The following is a 13787-nucleotide window of genomic DNA, read 5'->3' on the forward strand; positions in this document are numbered from 1 at the left end:
TTCAATCAATTCATTTTTGGACGTCACTAAATTACAGAAATCAGCAGGTAGTTGTATACGTCCTGAAATTGACTCTACTGTTTGACCAGAGTCATCGTTTTGCAATCGGACAAGCATATTTGTAGTTAATTTTAATATTTTTACGTGTGCCTATAAATTAGAATTTTTTAGGCAAGCATTCATTTCGTCTGCAGGAGTTAAACTACGTAAAAATTGCGAATATACAACATTCTTGGCTTTCCCATTGTCTCTGCATATACAAAGCCGTATGTACTAATAATGACATCATATGCAAACGCTCTTTTTACAAACAAACAAACATGCATACATACAACTCGTTTTTATAGAGATAGATAGATAGATAGATAGATAAAATACAAATTAACTGCGTAAAACTTGCGAATATACAACATTCTTCGCTGTCCAATTGTCGCTGCATATAAATAGATTGTCAGGTTTACCGACCCTCGAACATGCAACGTACAATTGTCAATGGGAAAAACAATCAGTATTAAGATCTATACCACATTTTTCTAATGATTGACCTTGAGCTTTGTTAATGGTGATTGCAAATGCTAATCGAATTGGGAATTGCAATCTTTTAAATTGAAAAGGCAGATCCGTTGGAATCTTGGGAATGCGAGGAATAAGAACAGCCTCACCCTCAAAAGGCCCTGTCAAGATTGTGGCCTCTATTAGGTTTTCCATTGTTTTTTTTTACGGCAGGTCGAGTGCCATAGCAAAGCTTTGGTGGGTTTATATTTCTTAAAAGTATTATTGGTAGGCCTATTTTTAGTTGTAGCACGTGTGGTGGAAACCCTGAGAATAATATCTCGAGGTAAAAACTGATCACCGACCATAACGATGGCCACTTCGTCGATAGTTGGAGCATTGTATCTACGCACATGTTGGCCAGGAGGCGTTTTGTCAGCGGAAATAACATTTTTATGCGTATAAGTAGGCATCAAATCGATGGCTGTTTTGAACAGACGCACTAAATTATTATTTTCGTGGAAAAGATGTTGTAATTGGGAAACGATTGTCCTTTCAATGTTGGGAGAAATTTCGCAACGTGCATTCAATTCAGAATTTCTATCACTGATGAAGTACAATTGTAAAAATTTATGATTCTCGCCTGAGAATGGTAGAAGAGACCCTGCTCTATGATAAATTTGCCCTTTTACTTTGAAAGTAGACATAAATTGATCTGTATTTTCAATTTGGGCTCCAAACGACGTCATTTGGAAACATGAGTTGTATTTTCTGATTCATTTATATTCCTTATGTCCCGGTGTCCCGGTCGTCATTTATATCCCCCTGTTTTATATCCCGCTTATTTTTCAGTTTTTTCCTTTTTTTAGTTTTTTTTTAGTTTTTTAGATGAATTTTTTTTTTTAGTTTTTTACCTTTTTTTCTTTTTAGTTTTTATTGGTTTTTACCTTTTTTTAGCTTTTTATCTTTTTTATTTTTTTTTATTTTTATTTTTAATTTTATTAGTATTCTTTTTCTCTTCTATTTTTCATTTTTCCTTTTTTTTAGTTTTTTTTAGTTTTTAGTTTTTTAAGTTTTTTCCTTTTTTTAGTTTCTTTAGTTTTTTTAGTTTTTCGGCTTTTTTATTTTTTATTAGTTTTTAGTTTTTTTTTGTAGTTTTTGCCTTTTTTTAGTTTTTTCAGTTTTTTTTTTAGTTTTTAGTTTTTTACCTTTTTTAGCCTAACCAGGATTTGAACCTGGGACCTTCATTCTCCGTTCTGACACCCTCTCTCACCGAGTGACTACTCCAGCATGTTCATTTTGGTGTTTTAAATGGTATATTATTAACCAAATTAATGTGTTTTACAATATACTACGCATCGTCATAACAAAAATGACGGCAACTAATTTCATGACGTCAGCCGAAACATGACGTCACCTGATCCACAGATCCACAGACCCACAGACAGACAGACAACTTATTTTTATATATATAGATATGAGGAGGTTTTCCCCCTCATTAATTCCTCACTCTTTACACTAAAGCTTTATTTTGTCTCAATTCTTTAAGATTGACCCCTGAACTACAAAGGCTGTAGAATAAATAATTGAAATTACTAAAAATGCTTCAGCGTAAAGAGCGAGCTATTAAAAAGAGATGGACCCCCTATAGGCGTAATAATCTCTGTTTGTTTTAAGTTTTAATGCTGGTCCTTACTTTCAGTTGAAAAAACTTTTTCATATTTATTTTTTCATTGTTTTTTTTTTAATAATGCTAGAAAATCCTGCGCCCCCTTCATGGAATTTCTCTTCTCCTGTGACAAATTCCTCCAAGGGAAGATCCTCTCACATATCCCCCCCTCACCCCCCTCCCAACAAAAAAAATCATCCTGAAAAGGTATGTACACTTCCAAATAATCATTACTGTATGTAAACGCTGGTCAAAGTTTGTAACTTGCAGCCCCTCCCCTGGGGACTGTGGGGGAGTAAGTCAGCCCAAAAGACAAAGTATTAAGTTTTCGACTATGCTGAACAAAATGGCTATCTCAAAATTGTGATCTGTTGAATTTGGGAAAAAATGAGCGTGGGAGGGGTTCTAGGTGCCCTCCAGTTTTTTGGTCACTTAAAAAAGTCACTAAAACTTTTAATTTCCCGTAGAATGAACCCTCTCGCAACATTGTAGGATCACTTGGTCGATACGATTACCCCTGGGGGAAAACAAAAACAAACAAACAAATAAACACGCACCCGTGATCGGTCTTCTGGCAAAAAATACGAAGTTCCACATTTTTGTAGATAAGAACTTGAAACTTCTGCAGTAGGGTTTTCTGATACGCTGAATACGATGGTGTGATTTTCGATAAGATTGTGTGACTTTTAGGGGGTGTTTTCCCCTATTATCCAAAACAAGGCAAATTTTCTCAGACTCGTCACTTTTGATGAGTGAGACTAAATTTGATGAAACTTGTATATTTAAAATCAGCATAAAAATCCATATCTATTGGTATCAAAAGTCCATTTTTTGGAGTTTTGTTTACTATTGAGCCGGGTCGCTCCTTACTACAGTTCGTTACCACGAACTGTTTGAAACTCAGTTGACCTTGTTGAGAAGTTCAAAGATCAAAAGTATTAACTGGAAATAATATTTTATCTCGTTTCGATTCAGTGTCCGTGTAAGACTATTGTGGTTTCAATAAATTGTGGTCTGCAATATCTTACAAAGAAAATGACAGGATAATTCTAATTGGTCGGATTATAAGACTCTATAAATTGATACCATAATGACCCATGTTCACCTCTGCAACAAATTTTCCTTGTATTTTAGGTTCAAAGACAGGTTTTTTCTTCGAACTGTGGGTTCGTTTGTTTTAGTTTTATTTTTTTGTTCGTTTCTTTTCACATATTTTGCCCGTATATCATTCGAACATATTGCATAGAGTATATGACAAGTTTTATTTACCAAAAATTATTCAGACATGCATTCAAATAACAATTTCAAAAGGGACTAATTTGGTTTTTTTTTCGTTTTTCAGAAGAGGGGTCTTGGCACACTACAGTTGGATCTGCTGAGAACCTCATCTTCATCGATCATGTCTTCATAAGGCTGAACCCCTTCACTCTCCATGTCTAATTTGACCTGCAAAAGGAATAGTTTTATTTTTTCTTTTTTGAAGAGAGAAAATTAGGGATGAAATAAAAGAGTTTCAAATTATTTTTCTCTTTGTACCCTAGAATTAAAAGCCAGCACGTGTGATCTGCAAGTAATTCCTATGATTTTCAGGGCTTATCATTAAAAATCAACAATATGATCATCAATTGTTATCAGCATTAAAGGTAAGATCAAAAATAGAATTTCCAGAGAATTAAGTTAAGTAGAATAATTAGTAAGTTCCTTGCTATTTTTTTTATCATTACGATATTTTATTTCCTTTTCTTAGATATTTTACATTCAATTAAATACATCTACTGTCCAATGTTTATACAACTGCACCCCCAGACCCGAGTTTGCTACCCCCAGCTGAATTTTAGCATATTCAAAACCTGTTCAAAACGAAGGTAGGCCTGCATAATTCAAACATACACAGAAACAAATAAGCTTATTTATTATACCTTTGCCTGTATGGTACTGTATGGCCCATTTTTTCACTTGACCTTTGGCTCCAATTTTCCCCCCCCCCCAATGCTTTTGACGGAAATTACGCCAATATATAATAGCTCCTGTCACTAAGAAGGGCAAATCACCTTATAAGTGCAGTTTGTACCGACCTATTTCTGCGTCCCCGGTTCTTTGTAAGTAGCAAGAAGTGCTCTTAATTTATTAGATAAATTCAGTGTGTTCTGCGCCCGATTACGGAGTTGTCACATTTTTAGGTCTTGACGCCTGGACTATCAAGCAAAAGACATGGAAAAAAACGTGTGAGGTAATGATGAACAAAAATGAACCAAAAAGAAACCTACGGTTAGAAGACAAGGGACAAGAAGCATCGCAATGGACAACGAAATCTGTGGTTAGAAGACAACAGACAGTGAGGATCACATCGACCCGTAAGCCAAAATATTTGACAACGAGTGTGATCAGTCGAATAGGTAACAGACGCATGTGAAATTATGAAAGATAACGCATGACCCTTAACACCTAAAGCAAAAGGTACGGAACAAGTGACAATGAGACAAAAGAAAATGTTTTACAACAAAGTCTGGGATTAGGAGACAAATCTAATTAAATTTCATTTAAAATTATGCAAGATGATGAATGGAAATGAAGCCCAACGAGGAATGAATCCGAACAGATAAAGCAAAAGACATAGGAAAATATCGGAGGTAAATATGAAAGAAAATGAAGATAGATAGATAGATAATTTTTATTTGCAACAACTCAATAAATAAATATGATAAACCAGTGGACATGCCTGGTGGCATACTTTAGCACTGACAATGTTACATACACTACGAAAATAAAAACTACCACTGACAATGTTACTTACATTAGCACTGACAAAATAAAAATAAATCAAGCCAAAGTAAATACAAGCCAACAGCATCAGCATAAATACACAAAAAAAATAATCAAAATATAATTCCCTGCAACATATTAAACACAAAACACCTAATCATTTGATATTTAATTAAATATTTGAAGCACATCAAAATCAACGGTAAGAATGAGTACGATCCGTCGTATAGCAAACAGACGAATGCAAAATTATATAAGATTACGAGTGACTCCAAAACTCTTAAGCAAAAGGTATGGTACAAGCGACAGCAGGACAAACATAAATTTTACACAACTAATTCTGGGATTGGAAGACAAATCAAAAGTACAATGCCATGCAAAATTATACAAGGTAATAAATGAATCCAACAGCTAAAACAAAAGGCATGAAAAAAATGTGAGAAATGATGTAAGAAAATGAAGAACAACGAAATCTAGGGTTAAAAGACAAGCGATAGCTAGGATCCTATAGAATCGTAAACAAAAATGACGCGTAATGAGCGAGAATCTCAACGAATCGTAAATGAAAATCTGATCCATGTTACAAATTAATTGAAACTTAATTAAAATCTTGGGAAAAAGCTGGACAAGAAGTTTGTAATAATCCGTGGCTAGAAGAAAAGCGACAGCAAGAATCACATATGTACAATCCTGCCACGTACCGAGTACCATATGTCGAGCGAAGCTAGGTTTCTTGGTAAACATTTAATTGAAAAGTAACATATACATTCGAAGGGGTCTAAGACATGAATATAGCTCCATGTTGTATTCCAGACAGGTCTCTTCATTTAAATCAGATATTATCGTTTTTCTTACCTTTTCAGCCTCTCTCATTACGCGGAGGAAATTGCCACCTGCCAATTTAACTAATTCCTCTTCTGTCCATCCACGAAAAGATAATTCTGCAAAAAGTGATGGATATTTTGAAACATCTTCAAGTCCAACAGGTGCACTAGAAAAGAGTTTGTTTTATATTTTAACGTCCAATTTTAAAAACAAGTTCAGGGACCTGAGCGGCTGGATGTAAAAGGGAAATAAAAGGACAGGCGTAAACAAAAATGGGAAAAAATGTAAACTTAGAATACATATTTAAAGAAGTGTAGAGATATTGGCAAACCCCTTAGTTTAGTCCTGTGTAGAAGGAAACACGTAACAAAAGAAAAATAGCACAATTCAAAGATATCAAAAATACAGCGAAAAGCAGGAAAAAAAAACTGGGAAAAGCCATTGTTTAAAGCTTCTAAATTCGTCGCGATGACATTTTTCTGAAGATCATTTTCAGCGGATACCAAAAAAAAAAAGGAAGTAAAACTTTGTGAATGAAATTACAACATATTAAGAATTCAAAGATTTTATACTTTTGAGCCTGAATTTCACTTCAATAAAACTGAAGCTTTAGCTTTGACAAGTGAGAATAGATCCATATAATATTAAGGACCAAGAAGTAAATCCGAATTTATACTTGAGATTAATTTCCCACTGCCGTAAAAGAGGTCCATCAACACGTTTGAAACGGTAAAACTTGCTAACTTAAAATTCTGCAAAAAGTGATTTTTCTTAAATGCTCTTGTATTAGCAAGCATCAAAATCAATTTTTTATTCAGAAAATTTTTGTTTTTATAATTCAGCTCAAACTATTAAATTACTGAAAAGTTTTGGATTAAATATAGTGAACCTGACTAAAGTGCTTACCTCGATACACCGTCATAATCGCCACCAATGCCAATAAAATCGACTCCAATGAGGTTTCTTATGTATTCGATGTGTGCTACAAAAAAGAAAACAGACATCAAAATAAATAAAAAAGTAGCTTTCAAAGGGTCTTATAATTTTTCCTTAGGTTGTGTTGGAGGAACGTTTTTCTGTGTCTGACATATAGCAATATTATTTTTTTTTTAATTCTAAGGGAGAAAGACTATTGTCCCTCATAACATATATTTATACATTTTTTATGGCACTTGGTATTAACCAAGTGACATATAGCAATCGCAAATTCTGTCGGTCTGACGGTCTTTGTTGGAGGGGGGGAAACCTAAAATCTTGGAAAACACTTAGAGTGGAGGGATCGGGATGAAACTTGATTGGAAAAATAAGCACAAGTCCCAGATACATGATTGACATAATTGGAACGGATCCGCTCTCTTTGGAAATGTGGGGGGGGGGGTAATTCTGAAAAATTAGAAAAATGAGGTATTTTTAACTTTACGAACGGGTGATCGGATCTCAATGAAATTTGATGTTTAGAAGGATATCCATTCTTAGAGCTCTTATTTTAAATCGCGACCGGATCTGGTGACATTGGGAGGGGGAAACCTAAAATTTGGAAAACACTTAGAGTGGAGGGATCGGGATGAAACTTGGTGGGAAAAATAAACAAAAGTCCTAGATACATGATTTACATAAACGGAACGGATCTGCTCTCTTTGGGGTAGTTGGGGGGGGGGTTATTTCTGAAAAATTAGAAAAATGAGGTATTTTTAACTTACGAACGGGTGATCGGATCTCAATGAAATTTGATATTTAGAAGGATATCGTGTCTCAGAGCTCTTATTTTAAACCCGACCAGATGTGGTGACATTATGGGGGAGTTGGGAGGGGAAAACCTAAAACTTGGAAAACACTTAAGAGTGGAGGGATCGGGATGAAACTTGGTGGGAAAAATAAGCACAAGTCCTAGATACATGATTGACATAACCGGAACGGATCCGCTCTCTTTGGGGTAGTTGGGGGAGGGGTTCATTCTGAAAATTTAGAAAAAATGAAGTATTTTTAACATACGAACGGGTGATCGGATCTCAATGAAATTTGATATTTAGAAGGATATCGTTTCTCAAAGCTCTTATTTTAAATCCTGACCGGATATGGTGACATTGGGGGAAGTTTAAGGTGGGGGAACCTATAAACATGGAAAACGCTTAGATTGGAGGGATCGGGATGAAACTTGGTGCGAAAAATGAGCAGAAGTCTTACATACGTGATTTACATAATTGAAACGGATCCGCTCTATTGGGGGGGGGGGGTTAATTCTGAAAAATAAGAAAAAATGACGTATTTTTAACTTACGAAGGAGTGATCGGATCTTCATGAAACTTCATATTTAGAAGGACCTCGTAACTCAGATCTCTTATTTTAAATCTCAACCGGATCAAGCGTAATTCGGGGGGGGGGCATTTGGGGGGAACCATAAATCTTAGGAAATACATAAAGGGCCAGATCTGCTCTCTTTGTTGGAATTGGGGGGGGGGGTAATTTTGAAAATTGAGGTATTTGTAACTTACGAAAGGGTGACCAGATCTTAATGAAATTTGATATTTAGAAGGATCTTGTGCTTTAAAGTTCTAATTTTAAATTCCAACCAGATCCTGTGACATTAGGGGGAGTTGGAGGGGGAAACCGGAATTCTTGGAAAACGTGAAAATTGGGGTATTTTTACCTTACGAATAGATGATCGGATCTTAATGAAATTTGATTTTCAGAAGGAATTCATGTCTCAGAGGTCTTATTTCAAATCCCGACCAGATCTTTTGACATTGGGGGGAGTTGGAGGGGGAAATCTTGGGAAAACACTTGGAGTAGAGGAATCGGGATGAAGCTTGGTGGATAGAATGAACAAATGTCCTCGATACGTGATTGACAGAATCGTACTGGATTCGCTCTCTTTGGGGGATTTTGGTGTAGGGGTTCAGTGATTTGGCGAGTTTGGTGCTTCTGGACGTGCTAGGACGATGAAAATTGGTAGGCGTGTCAGGGAGCTGCACAATTTGACTTGATAAAGTCGTTTTCCCAGATTCGACCATCTGGGGGGCTAAAGGGAGATGACAAATTAGAAAAAATTAGGTATTTATAACTTACGAGTGGGTGATCGGATCTTAATGAATTTTGATATTTAGAAGGACATCGTGACTCAGAGCTCTTATTTTAAATCCTGAACGGCATTAAGCCTCTTATTTTCCTTTTTAAATCAATCTATTGATTCATAGAATTTTGTTAGAGCTCATACCATTTGATCTCTTGGCTCTTAGCTCTTCTCGCCTCGTCACAAGTGCCATATGAGCTCTTAGCTCTTGTTTTCTCCTAAAGTATATCAAAGTTCCTGGAATTATGGTTCCGGTTGTATACTTTTAGTTCGCCACGATTTAATCCTTAATTCAATGCTTTTAATTTTACCTCTTAATTGCAACCAAAAACTGCAGTCAACTATAGATTTGAATATTCTAAAAAACAGTTGTGATGAATTGAAGAGAAACACCAATGTTTCTTAACTTAAATAACTGAAACAAATCTTTTATATACTTCAAAGGGGAGAAAACCTTGTCGACCCCCCCCCTCCCGCCACAAAAGATTAGGATGTAGCTTGTATGACATAGAAATGATCAGTATGGCAATATCCAATAACTGAACTATCAGACAACTGAACTATACAAACACAAATTAACCTCCGGAGGAAAACGGTTGCATGTTGGAAGGATAGAACTTTTTAGACTTGAAGCAAGCACTAAGCAAAGCTTCAAACTAGCATCTAACTCGTGAAGATCAACTATAACAGCTAAATTCAAGGTTTTCGCGTGCGTCTTATGTAATGAGCCTCTGAATTTTGTGACTTGAAAGAATAATGAATCACTCTTAATGTGTTTGACTTACCTATAACGTCCTCCATTGTGGCGGTTGAAGCACATGCTGAAAAGCCAGGATAAAAAACAACCATAACTATTCCTTTGTTTTGAGCCTAAGGAAGGTAAAATCTGTTAATCAACATACTATTGAAAAAGTATAATCGACTATTTTGCTCTAGTGATGCTATAATTTGCGGCAGTTTACCAATCCATTCATGATAACAATTGATAAGGGAAAAGCAACCCTGGTTAATAGCAGGAATTCCTCAAACTTTTTTTTATTGTCGTACGAGAGCAATTTTGTCGTATTCAGATGCGCAATCATTGCTCAAAATGATTAAAGAAAACAACTTTGAAAATTTGGGCGATTGCAGAGTAATCCCGATTTACGGGTTAGCAATGCTCTATGGATAAAGAAAATAGAAAATATAGGGAGACACATTTTACTCTTGGGAAGATATTGTTTTATAGTTGTGCCGTATTTCACGATCGAAATACAAAATCTATACTTTTGAAGTGGTCCGAAATAGTACTACAAAAAAGGTCTCAAATTACCAGCATGTAGTCAAGATTATATACGACAAAATCAAATTTTTGTTTATGTCATTACTTATTACTAGTTAAACTACTTTATGCTTTGTAATTTTCAGTTTTAGAATAGAGCATATACATGAACAAATAGAAAAGGAAACTAAATTTCTTAATTTTCTTGTTCCCTTTCAATCTTAAACAGTCTAATCTCGGTCTCTTTGCTGCATCTTTTTGATACAATACATTTTAAGAGATACCCGGTTCTTGGTAACGTCTTATTCTTGCTAGCTCAATTCTTGATATAATGTCACTGAACTAAGCAGCTTGCTCAGCTAACAGAAACTTAAACAGTATTTATGACATCCGTCTGCTTATATGGGGCTATTTTTATAGACTTAAAATAGCTCCACCAAGAATTCTTTCTTTGGTAACGCAAGCTTTTCATGAACCTCCATTGAAAGTGTGCTTGCCTGTTTTTTTAGTCTATTTTGTATAGCTCTAGTGGATCCCTAACATTTTGGATTTAGCTTAAACACGAATTAGACCAAATAACAATTAGACCATCAGACAAAAGAAAAACAAAACAATAAACTTTCTTCTTACAAAAAATACAATATTCTACATTTTTGTAGCTATTGGTATCAACATTCCATTTTTTAGAGTTTTGGTTACTATTGAGCCGGGTCGCTCCTTACTTACAGTTCTTTACCACGAACTGTTTGACTGTTATATCCTAGGACTCCCTGTGTCAGGTTACTTGAAGTCCGCTCTTAAAAGGTTATTTTTAAAGTAATAAGTTCAACATTAGATAAGTGCGAGATACATACTTTTATTTTGGCTATTTCTTATTTGAAAGTTGCTATTTTTTTCATATGAATGCTGCCTTTCTGGAATCATACATTTTAAACTGTTTTTCAGTTTGAATTACGATCGCATTTCAGAGTTTTCAAAGAAATCCTTGCAAAGAAAATTTTTCAAAAAATGTGATACGTTGAACCAAACTATGCTTACCAAACGGAATAATACGTCATCTGGAACGTTCCGTGGATGATCACAAACGGATCTTGCCCCAGAATGGGAAAAAATTACAGGTGAACGGGAAACAGTCAAGGCGTCGTGCATGGTTGTTGATGAAACATGGCTCAAGTCAATTAGCATACCAAGACGATTCATCTCTCGTACAATATCCTAAATTGAAAGCAAAGAATTAACAAACCAAACGTAAATTTACGGAAGCGTGAATGTTCTCCAAGGCAAAATTAGCCATATAAGAAATTAGCTTCGCATGACGGATTGGCACGTAATTTTAAAGGAAGAAGAAAAATAAAAATTATAATTCGTGTCCTTTCAAAAATTTAAACGGTTTGGCAACAATATATTTTTCTATATAATCTGAACAAAATCTGTTTTGACGAAATATTTTTTGAGAAAAATTCAAGATTTACATTAAAACCTTAAGTGGGAAAATACCGAATCTTATACGAAGCCAGATCTTACCACCACCAAGACATGGGCTGGCTCACCAATCGAACATTTCAAGGGTTAGAATATCACTTGCACTTTATTAGTAACGAGACAGGCTTTGAGTAATTGTTTTCTAATATTGGATATTCAAATTTATCGATATGCTCTTCAAACATCCCGGAAAAAAATTATCGATATAAACATACTTGTGACTCTTGTTTTTTGCAACGACACTAAACTTCGTTAACTCAATTTAGTTTTCTTTTTTTTAACAAAATAGTTTCCATCCATTTTTTGTTTTAAATCCACTTTTTATGGCACCTGGAATTTACCAAGTGACATAAAGCGATCGCAATTTCTGTCGGTCTGTCGGTCCCAGTTTTGCTGGTTTGGGCACTTCCAGATAAGCTAGGAAGACGAAATTTGGCAGGCGTATCAGGGACCAGACCAGATTAAATTCGAAATAGACTTTTGCCTCATTTAACCATCCGGGGGTGAAGGGGGGGGGGGTTAATTCGTAAAATTTAGAAAAAATGAGGTATTTTTAACTTACGAACGGGTAATCGGATCTTAATGAAATTTGATGTTTAGAAGGACCTTGTGTCTCAGAAGTCGTATTTTAAATCCTGACCAGATCTGGCGACACTGAGGCGAGTTGGAGGGGGAACCTGAAATCTTGGAAAACGCTTAGAGTGGAGGGATTGGGATGAAACTTGGTGGGAAAAATAAGCACAAGTCCTAGATGCGTGATCAACATAACCGGAACGGATCCATTCTCTTTGGAAAAATTGGAGGGGATGGTAATTCGAAAGAATTAGAAAAAATGAGGTATTTTTAACTTGCGAACGAGTGATCGGATCTTAATGAAATTTGATATTTAGAAGGACCTCGTAACTCAGACCTTTTATTTTAAATCCCAACCGGATCCAGTGTCATTGGGGGATTGAGGGGGGAACTGGAAACCTTGGAAAATGCTTAGAGTAGAGAGATCGGGATATATATTGTTGGGAAGAATAAGCACAAGTCCTAGATGCGTGATTGACATAACCGGACCGGATCCACTCTCTTTGGGGGAGTTGGAGGGACCTAATTAGGTAATTCAGAAAAATTAGAAAAATGAGGTATTTTTACTGATTGGATCTTAATGAAATTTGATATTTAGAAGGACCTTGTGTCCCAGAGCTCTTTTTTAAATCCCGAACGGATCTGGTGACATTGGGTGGAGTTGGATGGCGAAACCGGAAATCTTGGAAAACGCTTAGAGTAGAGAGATCGTTATGAAACTTGGTGGGAAGAAGCTCTTGACTCTTCCAACCTCGTCAAAAGTGCCAAATGAGCTCTTGGCTCTTGTTTAATATATATATATATATATATATATATATATATATATATATATATATATATATATATATATATATATATATATATATATATATATATATATGTATATATATATATATATATATATATATATATATATATATATATATATATATATATATATATATATATATATATATATATATATATATATATATATATATATATATATATATAGAAGATATGCAGCTATCTACAACTTTCTTGATCAATGGATATACTTGAAATAGTCTAAATAGACTTGAAAATCCTAACTTCGATTGGATAGGGAGAAATTATTTATCATGGTCAATATTAATCTAACAATCACTGTAGTTTTGCTATCTGCCAATCAATTTAGCTCTACTTTGGGGGACCAAGATCCCAGGTCAAGCCCTCAAGTCAGAGGTTATGCTAATAGGAAACTAAATTGATCTAACCAAGTTAGTGACGTTTCAAAAAAAAAATATAACTAAATTGATTGTCTGAAGCAAATCAAAAGACACTATATGCATCTACATTATAAAAGGGGTGTGTACAAAATGTCTTAAGAACGGCTCAGGGTATTAAATTGAAACTTTTAATTTATGTTAAAGGGAAATTGAACTTATTCAAAAGAAATTATGAGAATCCAAATTTTCAAAATGATGCCACACCCAGAATAGGTTTACCTCGATGTCACAAATAAAAGCGTTTAAAGGGTCAGTAACAAAAAAGGCTTATTGATGCTTCTGATACATACTTATGAACTGATACATTCTTAGTTTTGTTCATATATGATTTTTTGAAAACTCTCTGAGGAGGATTGTTTTGATTATCTAGAAATTAGTGATGAATCGAAACCTTAGTCGAAGAAC

At 34.9% G+C, this 13787-nt stretch overlaps 1 protein-coding gene across 2 annotated transcripts in view; it reads right to left on the minus strand.

Annotated features, from left to right (window-relative positions):
• LOC136032955 (dipeptidase 1-like) overlaps positions 1-13787 on the minus strand; it is a 61357-nt gene that overhangs the window by 3485 nt on the left and 44085 nt on the right. Inside the window, exons 5-9 of one of the 2 annotated variants that reach the window (XR_010618831.1) lie at positions 11119-11295; positions 9605-9689; positions 6656-6731; positions 5780-5915; positions 3431-3607 (exon numbers count right to left, since the gene is read on the minus strand). Coding sequence is in view for 1 of the 2 variants with exons in the window: in XM_065713440.1 (XP_065569512.1) it covers positions 3500-3607; positions 5780-5915; positions 6656-6731; positions 9605-9689; positions 11119-11295 (582 nt within the window). In the remaining variant the exon portion in view is untranslated. Of the gene's footprint in view, positions 1-3404; positions 3608-5779; positions 5916-6655; positions 6732-9604; positions 9690-11118; positions 11296-13787 lie in introns of those variants that run through there. The other variant, XM_065713440.1, reaches the window with a different exon arrangement.

Source organism: Artemia franciscana, chromosome 11 (assembly GCF_032884065.1).
Source record: "Artemia franciscana chromosome 11, ASM3288406v1, whole genome shotgun sequence".
Lineage (NCBI taxonomy): Eukaryota > Metazoa > Arthropoda > Branchiopoda > Anostraca > Artemiidae > Artemia > Artemia franciscana.